At 36.6% G+C, this 21,951-nt stretch overlaps 2 protein-coding genes and 1 non-coding gene across 4 annotated transcripts; all 3 read left to right on the top strand.

The window, feature by feature from the left end:
- Positions 1-2,940: 2,940 nt before the first annotated feature.
- On the top strand, positions 2,941-3,013 carry Trnas-gcu (transfer RNA serine (anticodon GCU)). The gene has a single exon. It is a non-coding gene; the product is annotated as a tRNA-Ser (tRNA).
- Positions 3,014-6,104: 3,091 nt separating this feature from the next.
- LOC144650783 (conotoxin PnMLKM-013-like) lies at positions 6,105-9,494 on the top strand. Its single transcript, XM_078510527.1, has 4 exons — positions 6,105-6,218; positions 7,128-7,253; positions 8,365-8,471; positions 9,341-9,494. Exons 2-3 carry the CDS (start codon positions 7,146-7,148, stop codon positions 8,464-8,466), a joined length of 210 nt encoding a protein of 69 aa, XP_078366653.1. The 5' UTR covers positions 6,105-6,218; positions 7,128-7,145; the 3' UTR covers positions 8,467-8,471; positions 9,341-9,494.
- Positions 9,495-16,139: 6,645 nt separating this feature from the next.
- On the top strand, positions 16,140-21,706 carry LOC144650776 (uncharacterized). Of its 2 annotated transcripts, none has more exons than XM_078510522.1 (4): positions 16,140-16,252; positions 19,390-19,784; positions 20,741-20,820; positions 21,541-21,706. In XM_078510522.1, exons 2-3 carry the CDS (start codon positions 19,407-19,409, stop codon positions 20,813-20,815), a joined length of 453 nt encoding a protein of 150 aa, XP_078366648.1. In that variant the 5' UTR covers positions 16,140-16,252; positions 19,390-19,406; the 3' UTR covers positions 20,816-20,820; positions 21,541-21,706. The 2 variants fall into 2 exon arrangements, with proteins under 2 accessions (XP_078366648.1, XP_078366647.1); XM_078510521.1 differs by having other exon boundaries at positions 19,390-19,874.
- Positions 21,707-21,951: the final 245 nt, after the last annotated feature.

Here is a 21,951-nt window from a genome sequence, read left to right as displayed (position 1 = left end):
GAAGAGGTCCTATTGCATATTGAGAGTGGAGAGCCATGCGGTGCAGTGTTCTTAGATTTGACCAAGGCATTCGATACCGATGACCATAACATCTTGCTGTCTAAGTTGTCGGCTATCGGTGTCTCGCACAGTACCCTGCAGTGGTTCAAGTCTTACCTGAGTCATCGTAAATAGCGGACTGCCTGTAGTAATGCTGTGTCTGACCCTCTCACGATGACCTTTGGGGTGCCACAGGGTAGTATTTTGGGACCGCTTCTCTTCTTGGCTTATATTAATGATCTTCCTCTGGCTATACCATCAAAACTCATTTTTCAAACAAGAAAAATGTCGTTGGAGGGCGCGTGTGATCGGAAACAGCTGTAAACGTCTTACAAAAGTATGCGGTTATGAAAACAAAGTATTCCTCGGTTCTCTTGCATTAAGTAAGAAAGGGAAGTTGCCTTTATTTAAACACGATGTAGTTAAAAGCTGACAAGCTTGTGGGGTGGTGTGCCGGCTTTCCAACAATAAATAAGAAAGATGAACATTATCATTAGGAATGGGAAAGATATGCCGGCTTTCCAACAATAAATAAGAAAGATATACATCTTAATAAGAAATAAGAAAGATATGCTTTCCAATAAATAAATAAATAACTTAAGAAAGATATACGTCTAATAATGAATCAGAAAGATACACTCTCCAAAAATACATCCTAAAAGTCTCAGTAAAATTAGAAAGATATGCTTTCTCAATGAATACAAAATATATGCTTCAGGCTTTCTAACAATGAATAAGTTAAGCCAAGTAAGAGATGCTTTCTAGCAAATGATCATGAATAAGAAATATATGCTTTGTAATAAAGGAAAACAACATGTTCACGGCTAAAAATTAAACGGCTTCTTCAAAAGTTCCGTTGATATAAAACGTTCTTTCATAAGCATGTTTTCTCATTTTATTCCGGGCTGTATAATTTGCAAAGAAAGAAAGGAAGGGATAGATTTGAGGCTAAGCAGTTTTCCAAATTTATTTCTTTATTAAAAAAAATAATATAAAGTAAAACCGCGACTATAAACTGACCGTGTATTCACGTTTTTTAGATTCTAATGACTTACATCCAGGCGCGTAGGAGGGGGGTTCGAGGGGTTCGAACGAACCCCCTTTGGAGGTCAATAATGGAGGACCGAAAACACAAACTGTTGATTTTCAGCTTTTAGGAAATAGTGGGGGAATGGAAAACAAACTTTGAGAGTTGCAGCTTTTAAATTACCCTGCACGAAAACGCTAAAAGCATCGGGAAAGTATTAAATTGTTAGGAGAATGGATCTTAGTGCCCTAGTATTATATGTAGTCAAAATAATCCCATTGCTGAAAAAGTATTTCCTTAACAGGCGTCCGGGATTTGATAAATGGAGTATCAATAAACAAAATGCGGGGATTTCAATTTCGGGGGATCCAGGTGATACGTGCATTCATAGTTAGTACTAACTATGGTGTATTTAGTGCATATTGACGATTTGACGCCGCTTTTAGTACATTGAAGGTGGAGCCGGGGTGGGGGCTTAACCTTTGCAGCACACATCAAGCTTTTGTAAAACGTTTAGTGTACTAAGCCGGTATGTATGTATGAATGTATCAAGTTAACAAAACGCCGGAAATATTGTTGTTATGACTAAAATACCTGTTATTTTACACTCCATCGAGTTTGAAATATTGACGTACACAATGCTGAAAATAGCATTTCCGGGCCTCTAGATTTAAAATATTCTGGGGGGACATGCCCCCAGATCCCCCTAGAGGCTCGCGCCTTCGGCGCTCGTATTAAATAACCCCCCTTAATAAATATTCCTGTCAATACGAACACCCTTACAAAAACTTCAGCTACGCGCCTGACATCTGTATAGTGAACATTACGAAAACTATAAAAATAATATCCAACGTAGTAAGCTTTCAGTACCACCAAGAAATACATACTACCTAAGAGTGTTATTTATGGTTATTTTTATTAAACTTACACACGAATTTTAGTCAGTAGAATTTTGAAATGCTTAGCTCAAATGAAAAAAGAAAAAGGGGAAAAATGAAAGGTTTGCCTTTTTATGCTCTCTTGCAGTAATAAAGACTGAAGTCGGAAAAAGCAAGATATGCTTTCCAACAATAAATAAATAAGATATTTTTGGTAACAATAAACAAGAAAGATATGCTTTGTAATAAAGAATATGCTAAGAAAGATATGCTTTGTAATAAAGAATATGCTAAGAAAGATATGCTTTGTAATGATTAATAAGAAAAACATGCTTTGTTGTTAAAACAACACGCCCTCGGCTAAAAGTTAAACGGCCTCATTTATTTAAAAGTTCCGTGGATATGAAAAGTGCTTTCATTAGCAGGCCCATATTATTGTGAATATGCTAAGAAAGATATGCTTTCTAATAAGAAATAAGAAACACATGCTCTGTTGTTATAACAACACACCCTCGGCTAAACGTTAAACGGCTACTTCAAAAGTTCTGTGGACATAAAAGGTTCTTTCATTAGCAGGACCATATTATTTTGATCAGTAGCGGATACAGAACGAAACAAGTCAACGCTTATTCTCGGAGATTCAACCTTTTATAAGGGTAAGTTTATGTATTAATGCTACGACTCAAACACATGCCAAATTGAAGGAGAGTTAAACTCAATTTTTTCCCTCTACTCTGCACTTGCACTCAGTGTAAATCTATTACTACCTCTACTTATTTGAAAATATTTAAAGAAAAATATTAAATATCGTAAAATTATTATAATGAAAAATCCAAAATCCTTTCATAAAATGGTAAACGTTTTCGCGCACTAAGAGGGGCCGGATTCTAGCCAAACTTGGGCACACATGATGTCCATCAAATTCGTTTAGACATACAAAATAACCTCTTGAAAAAGTGAAGGAATATTTAAAATATTATTGAATATTTAACCGCTGCCTGGTTAGCTCAGTTGGTAGAGCGCCGGACTGCTGTGCGGGAGGTCGTGGGTTCGAACCCCAGACCGGACCAACACTCAGGGTCTTAAAATAGCTGAGGAGATTGTGCTGCCTTTGTAATTACATCTGCAAATGGTTAGACATTCTAGTCTTCTCGGAAAAGGACGATAAACCGTAGGTCCCGTCTCCTGTATCTTCATTCCTCTAACAGGGGACGTTAAAGAGCCCACACACTATTCGCAAAGAGTAGGGCACGAAGCTCCCGGTGTTGTGGTCTGGCCTTTACAATTGTATCTTAAAATTACAGTATATGTAAAGCGCATTTGAACATAAACATATGGAAAATGCGCTATATAAATGCATTATCATTATCATTAAATAACACACCAAATACAAAAGAAGGTATGAATGGCCAAAAGTGACGAAGACTGAAACAAATTGCGATATGAGTTTTAAAAGTATGGTCCAGCGGTACATAGAATCAATTTCTTTGCAAACATTTAGTTTCATAGTGAGTGTTTGGCAAAATTTAAAAACATGAAACTAACTTAGCCGTGACACAGTCCCTTTAATGCCATCAGTACTAGGATAGCTAGCCGCCGGAGTGGGAAAGCGCATTTGTTTTCACAGATCTATAGAATTAAAAGAAACGCCTGCCTAGGAAGAAATACCATCGCTCCATTCTCTTGTATTCTGAAAAAGAAAAAAAATGATCGCACACGTTATTTAGTAACTGGGAGGTCATGATAGAGAAAAACTGTGACCGTGCTCTTAGTCTTGCAGTTTCAAAACGAACTGAGCAAGGTCGGCACATAACATATTTATTTTTCTTCCCTAATTTGTTTGTCCCTATCATGAATGAAATACAACAAATAAAAGAAATTTTACATTTAGACTTTAAAAGTTTAAACTTTAATCCATTTTTTACAGAAAGAAACATTGTGAAGACGGTGTCTTTATTGTAAACATCAATCTAACTTTTTAACAACAATCCAACGTAGGCAAGCTCTTAGTATTCCCGAGCAATACGTACTGCGTAGAGCTCGTTTATGGTAATTTAATTTAATTTTTTTATTTTTAAACAACCGACCGTTTATTCAATTTTTTAAATTCTGATTATTTGAGATAGGAAGCCATTTGTATAGTATGCAGTTATAAAAAAAAGCATACCTCAGTTCTTGCAGTAAAAACCTGTAATCGGCATAAGAAAGATATGCTTTCCAACCATAAATAAGAAAGATATATACATCCTCATAATGAATCAGAAAGATGTGCTTTCCAAAAATACATCCTAAAAAACTAAAAAGGAATAAGAAAGATATGCTTTCTCACATTGAACGCAAAAAATATGCTTCAGGCTTTCTAATAATGAATACGCTAAGAAAGATATGCTTTCTAGCAAATGATCATGAATAAGAAATAAAGAAAAACAACATGTTCACGGCTAAAAATTTAAACTGCTTCTTCAAAAGTTCCGTTGATATAAAAGGTTCTTTCATTAGCATGTTCAGGGCTAGAAATAATTTCCGAAGAGTCTCTGGACCTTGTGTCAGGCCAAATTCATTTTAGCTTGGTCATACCTCGTTTCTGCTCGACAAAATTTGCAACATGTAATCTCCAATAATTATTAAAAAATAATTTGAAATACAATCAAAGCTCTTATAACGGACACTCTCGTAAGCGGACAGCTCTACTTACGGCCGCCTTGTTTAAAACCCCGTTTTAACTCCCATACAAACTCTGTATTTTTACATTCTCGTAAGCGGCCGCGGACACTTTCACAGATTACGACTTAGACTTTTTTTTTGTTTTTAAGCTCCCGGCCATAAGCGGAAACCCCGAAGAAAATCCTACAAAAACCTGTTTTTTGTTTTTATCAATCAACTTCTCATCGCCGTTAGTCACAATGATTTAACAATTATTACAGTACCATATTTCAGTGCTTGTTTTGTCGTCATCCACGTCCGTCCGGTTATTGTTAGCTGGGCAAGCTCCCGTAAGCGGCCATCTATCCCCTACACCTCTATTGGCGGCGTACGAGAACCATTCTCGTAAGCGGCCAGCTCCAGTTACGGACACTTTTTTCGCGTCCCGAGGGTGTCTGCTTACGAGAGCTTCGACTGTAATTTAAAGTATACCATATTCTGGGCTTCGGAACTGAATTAATATTTTGTTTCTGTGCATGAGAAAACGGACAATTTGGGAAACATTTACCGTAATACGCGAATTGTAAAGTTTGACAGGTCAATTCCCCAATCAGGCCGGACATTGTCCGTTGACCGGCCTTTATTTCGAGCCCTGATTTTGTTTAAACTCGATCATTTTAATCTGGGCTGTATAATTTGCAAAGAAAAAAAGGAAGGGATAAATTTTAGGCTAAGTAGTTTTCCAAGTTTGTTTCTTTGTTCAAAAAAAATAAAACTGCAACTATAAACCGACCGTGTATTTACGTTTTGAAGATTCTAATGACTTACATCTGTATAGTGAACATTAAGAAAACTATTGAAATTATATCCAACGTAGTCAAGCTCTCAGTACCGCCAAGAAATAAATACTGCCTAAGAACGTTACTTATGGTTAATTTAATTAAGTTACACACGTATTTTAGTCAGTAGAAAGCGATAATTTTGAAACGCTTAGCTCCAATGAAGAAAGGAAAAGGAAAAAAAAAATGAAATTAAAGGTTTGCCTTTTTATGCTTTCTTGCAGTAATAAAGACTGAAGTCGGAAAAAGCAAGATATGCTTTCCAACAATAAGTAAGAAAGATATTTTTGGTAACAATTAACAAGAAAGATATGCTTTGTTATAAAGAATATGCTAAGAAAGATATGCTTTCTAAAAATAAATAAAAAACACATGCTCTGTTGTTATAACAACACGCCCTCGGCTAAACGTTAAACGGCTATTTCAAAAGTTCCGTGTATATGATAACGCTTTCTTTTATAGCAGGCCCATATTATTGTGCCTTTTGTGCTTTTTTGCAGTAATAAAGACTGAAGTCGGAAAAAGGCAAGATATGCTTTCCAACAATAAATAAGAAAGATAGTTTTGGTAACAATAAACAATGTAAGAAAGATATGCTTTCTAATGATTAATAAGAAACACATGCTCCGGTTGTTATAACGACACGCCCTCGGCTAAAAGTTAAACGGCTACTTCAAAAGTTCTGTGGACATAAAAGGTGCTTTCATTAGCAAGCCCATATTATTTCACTGCGGAAACAGAACGAAACAAGTCAACGCACATTCTCGGAGATTCAACCTTTTATAAGGGTAAGTTTATGTATCAATGCTGCGACTCGAACACATGCCAAATTGAAGGAGAGTTAAACTCAATTTTTTTTCCTGTACTCTGCACTCGCACTCAGTGTAAAGCTATTAGAGGACTACCTCTATTTATTTGAAAATATTTAAAGAAAAATATTAAATATCGTAAAATTATTAAGATGAAAAATCCAAAATCCTTTCAGAGGATGGTAAACGTTTTCGCGCACTTAGAGGGGCCGGATTCTAGCCAACCAACTTAGCCACAGGAAATGACCATCAAATTCGTTTAGATATACAAAATAACCTCTTAAAACAGTGAAGGAATATTGAAATAACACACCAAATACAAAAGAAGGTATGAATGGCCAAAAGTGACGAAGACTGAAACAGATTGCGATATGAGTTTTTAAAGTATGGTCCAGCGGTACATAGAATCAATTTCTTTGCAAACATTTAGTTTCATAGCGAGTGTTTGGCAAAATTTAAAAACATGAAATTAACTTAGCCGTGACACAGTCCCTTTAATGCCATACTAGGATAGCTAGCCTCCGGAGTGGGGAGGAAAGTTTTCACAGATTGATCTATAGAAAAGAAACGCCTGCCTAGGAAGAAATACCATTCGCTCCATTCTCTTGTATTCTGTAAAAGAAAAAAAATGAACGCACAAGTAAATTTAGTAACTGGGAAGTTCAGATAGAGAAAAACTGTGACTGTGCTCTCGGTCTTGCAAGTCCGTATTTACTTTTCTATACGAACTGAGCAAGGTCGGCAAATAACATATTTATTTTTCTTCCCTAATTTGTTTGTCCCTATCATGAATAAAATACAGAAGACAGGAGACCAAAAAAAAATCATCAACAAATAGAGGAACATTTAGATTTTGACTTTTAAAGTTAAAACGTTAATCCATTTTTTACAGAAAAAAAACATTGTGAAGATGCGTGTTGCAATCGCTTTTATCTTGCTGATTTCTCTTGCAATGGCGTTCACCATAGACAAGGAGCGTCCTGAAGGTCCTCCGCAGGGGGATGAACAAGACAACAAGGTAATAATAAGTAATACGCCATTATTACGCGACAAAGACAGTGAGAGGGTGAATATTCAAAACAGACATATTAGAATAATGCTTTATTGTCGATCTTTTACTTTCTACGTATTAAGGTTGCTAACCTTTTTGGCATAAACTGAGATGAAAAGTAGAGATAATTAAGTTGAGCACCCAGGAGGTTATATTTAACCAGTGCAGAACGGTTTGTTTTCCAACCTTTCATTTGTTTAAAGATGCGTTTAAGGATTTGCGATGCCGCGAGAAAAAAGCGTAGGCCTCTCGCGGCTTCGACGTTCGTAATTGCTGCTTCGCTGGTTCGCAGGCTAATATTTTTCCACATAAATGACATAAATCAGTGGGATGCAAATGTTACTCATAATTTCACCTTTAGTTGTCACATTCCCAGTTTCTCCTAATTTGGGAATAAACGATATCTGGACTCCTGCGAGAGCACTATATTTTTTATTTTATTACCGTATTTATTCGATTAAGCGCCCAACCTCCAATAAGCGCCCACCTCCAATAAGCGCCCACCCTATTGGTAGAAAAAGTTAATAAGCGCCCAGCCTCGAATAAGCGCCCACCCCCACCCCCTAAAAAAATTGACCTGCACGAGAGGAGTAAAATTAAGGTGTGAAATTGACTAAGTGCTACCAAGAGACTATCCCGAAGAGCAAGTTCTCCCAATAATTTACAGTTACTTTCAAGGATCAGTAAAAATTCGGCTTTTGGACATCTTCGCGTTCTGTTATTATTTACTTTTTCTTGCAAAATAAGCGTACTACTTGCTAAAAATGGTGAAAATTTAATAAGCGCCCAGCCTCGAATTAGCGCCCACCTCGAATAAGCGCCCACTCTCAAGCTCTAAAAATTTAATAAGCGCCCAGGGCGCTTAAACGAATAAATACGGTATGTAACAATTCGCGCTCTTTGGGCCAAAAGCGTCACTCTACGTATCTCAAAAGTAAGAAGAGGATTACGTTACTTGCTTTTCTGTGGCCAAACTGGTTGAATGTTCATCTTTGGTGATAAGCAGATAATATGTAATCTTCACAGACTCGTTTGTGATCGTTAATTCTTTTTGTAACACTGAATTAATTTCCTTCAGGTGGAAAAACCTGTAGAACGGATACTCAGTAAAATCGGAAAGAGATCGAGGAAGTGCTGTTCTATGTCATGGTGCGCCCCGTATTGCCTCTGCTGTGAATAGCTTTGGTAAGCAAACACCCTATCCTCTTTTTGCTTTATAAGAATCTAGTTTATAGGAATATCAAGGCTGAAATTTGCGAATTTGATAGAATATTCTAAGAATAAACCCGAGGCTAAGATTTTGAAAAGAATATAGTTTTTAGTTGAAACAAAATCAGATATTTTCATTTCCGTCACTTTATCTCTGTGAGGAATGCTTTGTTTAAAGCCAAAACGGCCAGGCTGCAACGAAAAGCAATGGTACATGTGCACAGTGTAACACGATACAGATCTGGACACCAAAGACTTGTAATTGATTACCCAATACTTGCTAAAACGGAAATGTCAAACGGTATTTTCTAAGAATGTTCATAAGAATATTTTCAGCCTAAAATCGGCAGAAAAATAAGAATTTTCAGCATGGAACGGAAAAAACTGTATTCTTTTTTTTTTTTTTTTAAAAAAAAGAGTGTACATATTACCGTACATAAAACTTCAATTCTTAACAGTCACCGTTTGATAGAAAAAAATGAAATTATTCTGCACGGCAGAGAGAAACATTTGTTTGGTGTGTTTTTATTACGGGTTTGTACCGTGAGCCACACAAGGTAAGGATCGTGGCATTGCTTGCTTCTAGTCACTGTTTTTCTTTGGAGACACATTGAGACACGCCAAAACAACGGCCTTGCACGAAAACCGATTTATGGTTACCAAATTGCTTTTTGGTGTGTTTTTATAACGGGCTTTTATTACTGAACGGTCTCAACTGAAGAAATTCCGCAATTTATTAGCTGTCACCGTAATTTCTGTTGCATGATTAACCAATGTGATTCTCCTAAGGCAGTTGACAGTATTTCAAATGCCTAAGAACTGCTTATATTTTTATCATCTTGCAGGCACAAACGCAAGATTTCCCTCGGCCGCTGAAGTAATCACCGACAAGGAACTGGGCTGGCTTAATTTCATTAAAACTTGGTATTCTAGTTAGTTGGTGAGATGGGTCATGGGATAAAACGATTGTAAACTGAACTGAAATAAACGTGGGTTTCAAAAGGGACCAAAGTCCGCGTCTTACTTTTAGCTACTTTTGTATTTCACTTTTTCCACACAAGACCAAATCCACTTTGATCACACAAGGTTAAGGGTGGTACTAAATCAGTTGTCGTGAGTTGTAATATCGCACATATCACAAATTGTAATAACATGCTGCCGTGATTTGTAATACTCCGAGCTGTCGTAAATTGTAATAGCACATTGCCGTGTTTTGTTATAACCAGTATTACCATATTCTATTAAGTCATTTACTCTGGCAATCTGTTAAAAATGTCTCATTTATCGCAAGCATCGTACAGCGATGGGAATTATTGAGAGGTTTTGGCAATTCTATTTTTCATAAAAAATGTGCATTATTTTGATAAAAGAAAGAAAAAACAAAACAAAATTCTGGTTCACACTAAATTGTTTTTCTACATAAAAGAATTGAAATGGCATTGTCCAGCCCCTCACTCTCAGGAAGGTTGGCACGGAGTGTGATAGGTTAAGTTCGCTGTTTCTTAGTTTGAGCCTTTTTAATATTGATTTAAAAGTTATCTGGCTTCAACCTTTCTCCGCCGATAGTATTATAAAAGAGGCTGTTTACCGGACAATTATTCCAGCCAAAATAAAGTAAAAATATAAAATAAATAAAATAAAATAAAAAAAAGCCATCCAAACAAAATTACGAAATTAAACATCACTGTGAAAATAGGAGGAGTTTGGAATTACAATGGGTGGCCCGATACCCCAGCATCATTGCAGCGGAGCCTGAAAACAACAAGAACTAGTAACAAAATCAATATGACGTCAATGGATATTGAGGAAGACAAGATCGATGTGGTTATAAAAATCACACAAAAACACCGAAAAAAGAAAGAAGAACCGCCGTATAAACTACTATTTTATAAATGACGTTAATAAATCTGTTGTGTTTGACTTCGTCACTGTACCTTCCTCATAATCCGTTTTTTATAACGCGATAATTTAAGTCGGTCAGACGACGCCGAAGGGAGGTAAAAGAGGGGAGTGGCTTCACACTTTAAAGACGAGCTTAATATCATGCGAATATGTTTTTACCGGCAAAAGAAGATAGATATAAAATTAGACATTTTTACCCTCACAAAAATAAAGACCAATGACTTATTAAGGACCGACAAGAGGAGTCATAGTGTAACCTCACGTTTCTTTTTGAAGTGCTTTGCTGAAAATTTGTCGCAGAAGTTGAGAAGTTGAGAAGTTAGTTAATAATGTTGAATAACCCTCATGACCATACCAAGCAGTAAAATAAAGTTACCCCACGAGATCTTTAACAGTTTTTTCTAATAGAAAACAAAGACGAGATTTCTGTATGATTGCTAATTCTCATTTTAAAGGCTTATTACAAAACACGGCAATGTGTTGTTACAATTTACGACAGCTCGGAATATTACAAAATACGGCAATGTGTCATTACAATTTGCGATAGGTGCGTTATTACAAATCAAGACAATTGTTACTACAATTTACGACAGCTATTACAATTCACGACAACTGTTATTACAATTTACGACAGGTATTACAATTCACAACGCTTATTACAATTCACGACAGTACCACTTGTGCCCAATCGTGTCTTCCTGAAAAAATGCTGTTTTTGTCCGCCATATTGGTGTCGCTTTTGGCCGAATATTTTGGGATCTTAATGCTCGTTCTTGATGTGGAACGTATCAGTTAAAATGCTTTAGAAAACTGTAGTAAATAGGGCAGCATTTCACATGTTCGTAAGAAAGCGCAATTTATCAAAAAGTTTAAGATTTGAACAATGAAAAGTATCGTGTAATAAAATCGTGTTTATTGCTCTGTGAAAAGACTCTTTCCAAATATTCTTGGTAGTTGTGGATTCATGAAATGTTGCGTTTTCATAATAGTTTGCTCTTAAATTATTTATTTTATAACCCTCCGATTAATTTCTACAACGCGCTTTATCGCCAGTAAATTTATTGGAAAACCCCTATGTAATAAACCCGGCGTTACTGTGGTTGAAATAAATGTAAGTTGATTGGTTTACGTGATTTTTAACTCTGTGATTTCATTAAAAGTTAGAATTTAATAAGGTGACTTTATTTGTTTGTTTTGTGCTTGCCTACAAAATCGGGCGACGGATATCAAATCGGACGGGGTATATTCGCTGATACCCGTCGTCCGATTTTGTACCACGTGATGCGTTTTGTCCAATAAGCGCGCGCAAAAATTAATGGATGGGTTATAAGGTCATATAACATGCCCTGTAATTGGTAAACAGTTTGCACATGCTACACAATGACGGCATCGGGATTTATAGAAAATGGCTACTTTGTGCTTGCATATTAACCCTCGTACGTACAGGAAAATTCATACCCCACCATGGTACAAGGGCGTGAGGGTGGATGAACCCCTCTCCAAGGTTTTCGTTCGAAATTACTTTGCACTGAGTAGAAAGCCGTTAGCCTTCTCTGCAAGATGACAATTTAATATTGATTTCGTTATCCAAAAAAGTTCAACAGGTTCATACGAGCGGCGTACAACCAAACCAAACAACCAGGAAAGAGCCTAATTGCTTCACAGCTTGTTCATGTTCTTTCCCCTCTCCCAACAAACCACCAGGCTATCAAAGAACTGAATGGAGCTTTCTATCATTTCCTCTGGGACGGGAAACCCGATAAAATTAAAAGAAACATCATGATTAACGATTACAGTAATGGTGGGCTTAAAATGATTGACCTTTTCTCATTTAACAAATCTTTGAAAACTATTTGGATTAAAAAATATCTTGACAAAACAAACTTAGGAAAATGGAAACTTTTCTTTGAACGAGAACTTGGAAGATATGGCGGAGAAGCTGGTTTTCTTGGAAATTTAAACAAAACAGATATCAAGCATCACTTCTCATCTACCAATATCTTCATTAATGAAATTCTGATGATCTGGGCCGAGGTTAATTACACTGACAATATCTCCTCCTTACAACATTATCAATCACAGCCTCTCTGGAATAATTCTCTTATCAGAATAGACAGCAAACCCATCTATTTTCGAGAATGGCTTGCAAATGGAATATCTACCATTAGGTCTCTCATGAAAGACGCAAACAAACCTCTCTCCTATGAAGAATTTCAGAATAAATACGGACTCAAAGCCTGCCCTTTAGCATTCGGGGGGATTATTGCCACGCTGAAGAATCTAAGAAAACGTTTCAAAGAAAACATAGATAGCCCCGAAAAAGATGAGATTGAACCATTCATTAAAATTTTCCTCAAGGCAAAAAAACCCAGCAACTTAACGTACAAAATTCTAGTTGCAACTAAATGCGAAGCACCGGAAACTTCTCAGGCGAAATGGCACGAAGATTGCGACTTGGAAAAAGGTGAATTTGACTGGAAAAGCGCTTTTCAATCTACAAAGATTTGCACAAAAAGTACCAAACTAATAATATTCCAATTTAAATTTCTTCATCGAGGTCTACCTACAAACTCCTTTTTGTATAAAATTAAAGTCAAAGACAGTGACCGCTGTTCCTTTTGCGAAAAGGAAACAGAAACTTTGCTCCACCTTTTTTGGCATTGCAACCAGACCACTCGTTTTTGGGAAAGCTTTTTTAAATGGCTTCAGACATCCCTATGTACGCAGAAAGGGAATAAATTAGACATGACCATTGCTCTCGGCCTAAAGCCAGACACCTCAAATGCAAAGTTGCAAATTAATTTCTCTTGTCTGATGAGCAGATATTGTATCTGGGTCTGTAAATTAAAAAACGAAATCCCTAATCTTTCGCACTTCTTGCATCTCATGAACAAAAGCTATGAAATTGAAAAAAATGATCCTAATTCTTCATCAGAGAAATGGAAACCTCTCCTCGGCCACCTTTCAAATTAAAAATTTATATAAAAAAAACTGAATCAAATTTAACTTTTCAGTCCTGGTTTGACCCTGTTAGTAGTAATTTTTTTCTTCCGATCTCCTTAATTATACAATATTACTCTCCTAAAAAATATTTGTTTAAATGCTACGTGGACTATTTTCTATAGGTATAAGATAGGCTAGTGTTTGTTAGTTTCTTTTTTTCTTTTATTTCTAATAAGGTTAACTTACATTGTATTGTAACTGTAGTTCGTAATGTATTGTTAGTTTTTTTTTTGTGCAAGTAATATCTGTAAGTAGTGTAATAATAACACTGTTAATGTAATGTTTTGTAAATGTGTGAGCAATCAATAAAAAAAAAAAAAGTTTATTTCAAAAAAAAAAAAAAAAAAAAAAGATATACTTAATTTCTTCGTTCACAGATCAATCGTTTATTGAAGCTGGTGGCCCTCGCTCGTACGTAGTTGCGCTTGCTTGACTTAATAAAAAGACTTAACATAAGGTATGGGGATGATGATAATGCGCGGAGTGATGGGATTGAGAGAAGACGGGAACTGTCAAACACGTTTACAAAAGCAGATCCTCGCAACTTTACAAAGGCTCAGAAAACAAACTAAATCATGTTTCGTGAGAAGCATATAAATTCTCATAGAAGGATTCGATTTCTTTCATAATCTCGTCTTCTTCAACAAGTATTTTGCCGTATTTTCGTTTTATTTCCGAAATAACTTTACGGTTGAAATTCGTTTTTCTCCATTTGGCTTCGTAAATACATTGAAGTTGGCTTTTAAAGTTGTCATATTCTCTTATTTCAGCGCTTAACTGTCCGTCCTTATTGCAGTTGTTGATTTTAATTTCTATAGCTTCCAAACGCATTTGAAGCTCCGTTTCTCGAATTTCCCGTTGTTTTTCTTTGTGTTTTGAGTATGAAATGGTGAGACGTCTTATTTCCATTTTAATTAATTTCCATTTTATCCGATCGTCTTTCAAATCTGAATACTTCTCACGTATAGCCGCGTAGTGTTCTTCTATAAGCTCGACATATTTAATGTCTTCCACAAGGAAGTTGTTGACTTTCCAAAAGCTGGGCCACTCTTTTCACTGAGAATTTTAAGATCAAGTACAACGGCTTTATGATCCAGAGCATTTGAGTTTTTCATGAAAAGAAGAAAGATCCATAGCCGAAATAAATCCTCAACTCCAATCGCAGAAATTGCGCTCATAAAATCCTGTCATTGCCCTAGACAAAAAAGTAAGATTTGAGCCCCCGATTCAATGGAAAACCATTACCTGGTGAGCGGGCAGCTTCAAAAAACACATGACTGCGATGAACTGTACACCTGAGCCCGCGATATGGTCATGTGATACTGGTCAACGAATACCATGTTTTGATAGCTATCAATTGACCATAACATGGATGTCCAATAACAAAAGCCGACATTACCCGTTGGCGTTTGTCGAGAAACTGATTTGATGGCATTCTCCTCCCCGCGGTCGGGTTGTCTTGTAACTCCCCTCCCCCTCCCTGAGAGTCTGTATACGTGGGCGGGCACACTTACTCGATAACCAAATTTTTGAGGCTTCATAGGTTTACAAAATTTCCTTACCCATGGTACTCCGCTTGCACGCTTCGCGCGCTGGTGCTTCGCTAGAAAAAAGCATGAATTAAAAAATCAGTCTGAAAGAGTTTAAAGAGCAAATCACCGGAGAGCTCCGCTTAGGCTTGCCTAAATCTATATATTAAATTATCTTTAAAGGTAGCCATAAACATACCTGCTTCAGTCATCTCTACTTGGAACCCAAAATAGTTCCAAAGTAAACAAAGCACTTGATCACTAAATGCCTTTTTACTCTTCTTAATGGAAATATTACAATTTTCTTGAGAGGTAACATGTTGCTAAGTGATATAAATCACCTCAAAAAAACCTTAAAAAAATTGTGATTTGCAATCGTGAAACAGCTTCCCAGTTTTCAAATAGTAGGTTTCATTTCAAATAATTTATTACTCGCTAAACCCGGTTGACAAACGTTGACAAACCTCCTCCGTTATCTCTACTTGGAACCCAAAAGCAAACAAAGCACTGGATCAATTAGGGGCCTTTTACTCTAATGAAAATATTACAATTTACTTTACGTGTAATAAGTTGCTATGTGATATAAATAACCTTATCAGAAATTTACTAAAATGATTATTCGAGTCAAATCTAATATCGCTACCCTCCAAAAATTGTGATTCGCAGAATCGTGAACCAATTACCCAGTTTTCCATTAGAAGGTTTCATTTCAAACAAACAATTTATTACTCGTTTAACCCGGTTTCGTTAGAAAAACAACATCGATCGCATTTAATTTCATGACTTGTTATAGGTAAACGATTGGCGCCATATGAGGGCAATTCCGAAAATTTTGAATAATGGGAATATGTTGCTATGGAACATACGCTTCCCACAAGCAAAATTGTCGTGCCGAAAATTTTCCGATTAGTTACGAGCTTTTCCGCTTAGCTACGGCCAAAGTTCCTCAGCGCTACCAAGAACAAATGGACTATAGTTTAATGCTAAATGTGAGAAATTAAGTGAGAATTGGCAGTTTTTTGAACTCGGCGAAAATTCTATATTTATTTAAATATTAAAAATAAAGCCTTCTGAAGGTGAATGCAGCTAAGTATGCGCTGTTGGCAGGCCCAACTGGCGCCAGTAACTCTAGATAGCTGTAACCAGCAATTAAACACAATTTTCGTGCTTGACAGATGTCAATCTTATATTAGATCGTTACAATCGAGGGCCACGTAAAGCACAGAAATCCACCGATTGTATTCACTTCTTCAAAGAAAGCTACCCAGTAACGAAGGCTTATTACAGAAGAAGAAAAAACCTAAACGAGAAAATCCCACTGTGGTGAGTCACGTTTGTGGCTAGTTTTGCAATATTAACACTGAGCTAGTTAATATGGTTGCTCGCGTTTTCGTGCTCTAAAGCCAAACTAGTTCATGAGGATAGTTCTTACTCAAAACCGTTCCTGTTCATTTTACAAAATTCAAGGCTCCAAAACATATTTCACTCTTGCAAAGCCGACCACAAATAAAAAAAAATAATAATAGCAAAATTGTATATCTACAAAGCCAAAGAAAACCATTTCATGCTAGAATTTCCTCTTCTTTGATTCTGTTATTGAGGGAACCTATGGAGGTTTTTAGCCTAATGATTTATTAGGCAAGATATGTCCTGACCGATCTTGAGAAATTCGACGACCAGTTGCCATTTTTAATTTTATCGCTTTTGCCGTTTTAAGCTTTAATTGTTAAAAAATATTCGAAGAAATCCTTTAAGAAAGTAAAATTCATATGTGGTATTTTTATATTTTTGTGCTTATTTGAATGGTTGCGGATATTTTACTTGTAAATATTTAGTCAAAGATGCGAATTTTTATGCACCGTTTGAGCGCACAATGCCTTTACCCCGTCACTCGGATTTAGTAATTCTTTTAATAAAAAGTTGGTTTCGTGTTCAAAGCGTTGGTTCGCGTCTTCATAAGCATCAATAAAAAATAACCAAAGCCAAAGTCTCGTGTTCAAAGCGTTGGTTCGCGTCTTCACAAGTATCAAAAAAAGTTAAGCAAAGTTTCGTGTTTAAAGCGTTTGTTTGCTTCTTCGCAAGTATCAATAAAAAGTTAAGGAAAGTTTCGTGTTCAAAGCGTTGGTTCGCGTCTTCACGAGTATCAATGTAAAGTTAAGCAAGGTTTCGTGTTCAAAGCGTTGGTTAGGGTCTTCACAAGTATCAATAAAAAGTTAACCAAAGCCATAGTTTCGTGTTCAAAGCGTTGGTTCACGTCTTCACAAGTATCAATAAAAAGTTAAGCGATGTTTCATGTTCAAAGCGTTGGTTTGGGTCTTCACAAGTATCAATAAAAAGTTAAAATTTCGTGTTCAAAGCATGGGTTCGGGTCCTCACAAGAATAAATAAAAAGGTACGCGTGTTTTAATGTTCAAAGCGTTGTTTTTCGCATTCACAAGTATGAATAAAAAGTTGGGCGTGGTTGTTTTCGTGCTTCAAGTAATGCCAGGCGTTTTTTATGTAGACTTAGGTGGTCTGAATGAGACACAAAGGGATAATATTTTTGGACTCTCGTCCTTTTAATCAGTCCGACAGGCACACCGACGGTCAAATCTTTCTTAGGGTACACTTGTAAAAATTGACCTGACTAGTGCAAATTTACGCTTCCCACAAGCAAAATTGTCGTGCCGAAAATTTTCCGATTAGTCACGAGCTTTTCCGCTTAGCTACGGCCAAAGTCCCTCAGCGCTACCAAGAACAAATGGACTATTGTTTAATGCTAAATGTGAGAAGTTGAGCCGGAACAATAGACCATTTCTTGATACGTGGAACCTTTCTAGAAGTATGTTGTTATCAATACGAGGTACATGTATTTCAATAGAAAGCGATTATTTTGAAATACGTAGCTCATGGTTGGGCGCTGTTCCACTGTTACACGTTCGAGGAAAGCTTGCCATTCACGAAATAAAAGCATATCCCATTTATTGCAGCAATAGCCTGTAATCGGAATAAGAAATCTATAAATGTTTTACAACAATTAATAAAAAGATATATATCCTTATAATGAATAAGAAAGATATGCTTTTTAACAATGAATACAAAAACATGCTCTACGCTTTCTAAGAATGTACAAATTTTTAAAATTGTAATTATACATGAAATAATTTATAGATAATAAGTTTCTTAGATTTTTTAGATTTTTAACTTTTTAGATTGTTAGTGTTATTTTACCTTTCCTTTTGTTTTATTATTCATTTTGTTTTCTTATTTGTGGGCTTCCTGTAAAGTAGCTTTTAGGTAAGTAGAGTGCTACATTAAATAAAGTTCTTATCTTATCTTATCAGCTAAGAAAGATATTATGCTTTCTAGCAAATGATCATGAATAATAACGATATGTTTTGTAATATTAAAAGAAAAACAACATGTTCATGGCTGAAAATAAAACGGCTATTTCAGAAGTTCCGTGGATAAAAAAGGTTCTTTCGTTAGCATGTTCATACTTGTTTTAGTCCGGGCTGTATGTTTTGTAGGGAAAGACAGGAAGGGATAAATTTGAGGCTAAGTAGTTTTTTAATTAGTTTCTTTGTTCAAAAAAAGAAAACTGTAGCTATAAACCGACCGTTTATCAGTCAAGTTTTGGAGATTCTAATGACGACAACTGCGTAGTAAACATTAAGAAAACTGAATAAATGAATGTGTGTCCAGCAGTAGCAATGCAATATATATATGATAAATGCGAGTTTACTCGCATATAAAATAGCCTCTCAAAACAGTGAAGGAATATTTAAATAACACTACAAATGCAAAAAAGGCCGGGTATGGATGGCCGAAAGTGACGAAGATTGAAACGGATTGCGATATGGGTTTTTTACATATGATCCGGCGGAACAGTTTTTAAAGTTAATCTTGTCTGCTTGTAACTTAAATTTATAACGCCCGGGAGACACATTTGGCTGTAATGAAGCTATGGTTTTGCCATTTAGAATCATAGAATTGATTTCTTTGCAATCATTTAGTTTCATAGCGAGTGTTTGGCACAATTTAATAACATGAAATTAACTTAGCCGTGACACAGTCCCTTAAATGTCATACTAGGAAAGCTAGCCGCCGGAGTGGAGTAGCGCGTTTGTTTTCACAGATTTTAAGAAAAGAAACGCCTGCCTAGGAAGACATACCACTCGCTCCATTCTCTTGTGTTCTAAGAAAGAAAAATATGAACGTACACGTTATTGAGTAACTTGGAGGCCCAGATAGGGAAAAACTGTGACCGTGCTTTCAGTCTTGCAAGTTCGTAATTACTTGTTTATACGAACTGCACAAGGTTGGAAAAAAACATATTTATTTTTCGTCCCCATTTTTGTTTGTCCCTATCATTAAAGAAATACAGAAGACAGGAGAGCAGAAAAAAAAAAATCATGAATAAATAGAGCAAAATTTATATTTTGTCTTTAAAAGTGAAAACGTTTTTCCATTTTTTACAGAAAGAAACATTGTCAAGATGCGTGCTGCAATCGCTTTTATCTTGCTGATTTCTCTTGCAATGGCGTTCACCATAGACGAGCGTCCTCCTGAGATTCCTCCTCGTAGAGATGAACAGGACAACAAGCGTCCTCCTGAGATTCCTCCTCGTAGAGATGAACAAGACAACAAGCGTCCTCCTGAGATTCCTCCTCGTAGAGATGAACAAGACAACAAGCGTCCTCCTGAGATTCCTCCTCGTAGAGATGAACAGGACAACAAGCGTCCTCCTGAGATTCCTCCTCGTAGAGATGAACAAGACAACAAGCGTCCTCCTGAGATTCCTCCTCGTAGAGATGAACAGGACAACAAGCGTCCTCCTGAGATTCCTCCTCGTAGAGATGAACAAGACAACAAGCGTCCTCCTGAGATTCCTCCTCGTAGAGATGAACAAGACAACAAGCGTCCTCCTGAGATTCCTCCTCGTAGAGATGAACAAGACAACAAGGTAATAGTAAGTGATACGCCATTATAAAGCGACTAAGACAGCTGAGAGGGTAAATATTTAAAAAAGACAAACCAGAATTTAGTGCCGATCTGTTACTTTCTACGTATTGGGCAGGGTAAAATTTCTAACTTTTTTAGCTCAAAGATAAAAAACAGAGATAAGTTAAGCACCCATGAGGTCAACCATTGCAGAACAGTTTGTTTTTTATCTTATATTTGTTTAAAGATGCGGTTTGCAACCTTTACTACTTTTTTAGCCTTTCCTCTAGGTTTGAGTTTTTAATTATTTCCTCTGGTAAATAAAAACCAAGGTTAGCTTGGTAAGTCTTCGGCGTATTTCTGGTTGGACATACCTAGCTACACTTGACCACCTCGGGCCGCTATTCGCACAGCGCGGCGGCTCCTCACGTCTTCACCGCTCGTTGTCGCTGCTTCGCAGGGTGCTTGCGCGCGCGTTAACCCCAACAAAGCTGCCATTTAAGCAGGCTAATATTTTTCCACAGTGACCTAAATCAGTGGGATGCAAATGTTACTCATACCTTCACCTTAAGTTGTCATCAAAATACCTAATAAAGAGCATGTTGAATATTTTACTATGTTCCCACGTCCCCAGTTTCTCCTTAATTGGGAATAAACGATAACTGGACTCCCGCGAAAGCACTATGTTAATAATTCGCGCTCTTTGGGCTAAAAGCGTCACTCTTCTTATCTCAAATGATCTTTGATTAAATTAAGAATAGGATTAAGTTACTTGCTTTTCCGTGGGCAAGTTTGTTGAATGTTTATCTTTGGTAATAAGCAGATATTCTGTAAACTTTACAGACTCATGTGTGATCGTTAATTATTTTTGTAACAATTTTCCTTCAGGTGGAAAAACCTATTGAACGGATCTTCTGCTGTCGTTCGGGGCATTGCCATTTTAATTGTATTTGCTGCTTATAGCTTTGGTAAGCAAACACCCTATTACCGTACATAAAACTTAAATTCTTAACAGTCACCGTTTGTTAGAAAAAATGAAATTATTTTGCACGGCAGAGAGAAACAAGCAGTGATACAATCCTGGCCGTGAGCCACACACGGTAAGGATCGTGTCACTGCTTGCTTCTTGTCACTGTTATTCTTTGGATACACTTTACTATATTGGCAACGGACGTTGCAGCTCTGTTTCAGTAACTCCCTTGAAAATTTTAAAGTATTCACCAAAATTGCTCTTACTGCTTGCCGAAGGCGACTTTCCGTGACTATTAGGAACGAATGTTCTGGCAATAAGAGGGTTTCCAAGTAACTCCTTCCTCCGTCGCTTATTCCCGATTGGCTAAGAGTATGCTTGCCAATCATAAAGAACCCCCTTGTCAGATTGCATAATTTCTTATCCGTTTATTACTTTTGGGTGGAGAAAGAGATATGTGAGAATAGTGTCTTGCTCAAGAACAGAACGCCAAAAGAATGGCCTTGCACAAAAACCGGACCCTTTGTTGCCAATTTGCTGTTTTGGCGGTGTTCTTAATTCAGGCGCTGACATTGAAGGTTTTCCAATACTAAAGAAATTTTGAAATTCATTCGCTGTCGCTGTAATTTCTGTTCTACTATTAACTAATTTGGTTCCTCTTAGGGTAGGGTAGTATTCCAAATGTCTAAGTACTGTTTATATTTTTATCATCCTGCAGGCATAAACGCAAGATTTCGCTCGGCCGCTGAAGTATTTACCGACACGGAACTGGACTGGCGTAAATTGTTTAACACTGGGTATTTTAGTGAGTTGGTCAGATGGGCAATACGACAAAAAGATTGTAAACTGAACTGAAATAAAAGAGGGTTTCAAAAGGCACCAAACTCTGAGTCCATGTTTTTTTTTCACTCTGTCTACAAGTTTGGTGATTTTTTAAATGGAACAAGGAACAAGGCCAAGCGCAAGCTAGTTGGTAAGATGGACAATACGATAGATGATTTAAACTAAACTAAAGTAAACTAAAGTAAACTAAACTAAACTAAACTAAACTAAACTTAACTAAACTAAACTAAACTAAACTAAACTAAACTAAACTAAACTAAACTAAACTAAACTGAACTGAACTGAA

Source organism: Oculina patagonica, chromosome 4 (genome assembly GCF_052425735.1).
Source record: "Oculina patagonica isolate OP01 chromosome 4, crgOcupat, whole genome shotgun sequence".
Taxonomy (NCBI): domain Eukaryota; kingdom Metazoa; phylum Cnidaria; class Anthozoa; order Scleractinia; family Oculinidae; genus Oculina; species Oculina patagonica.
The sequence above is the reverse complement of the archived record's forward strand: the minus strand, read 5'-3'. Positions and strand labels throughout refer to the sequence as shown.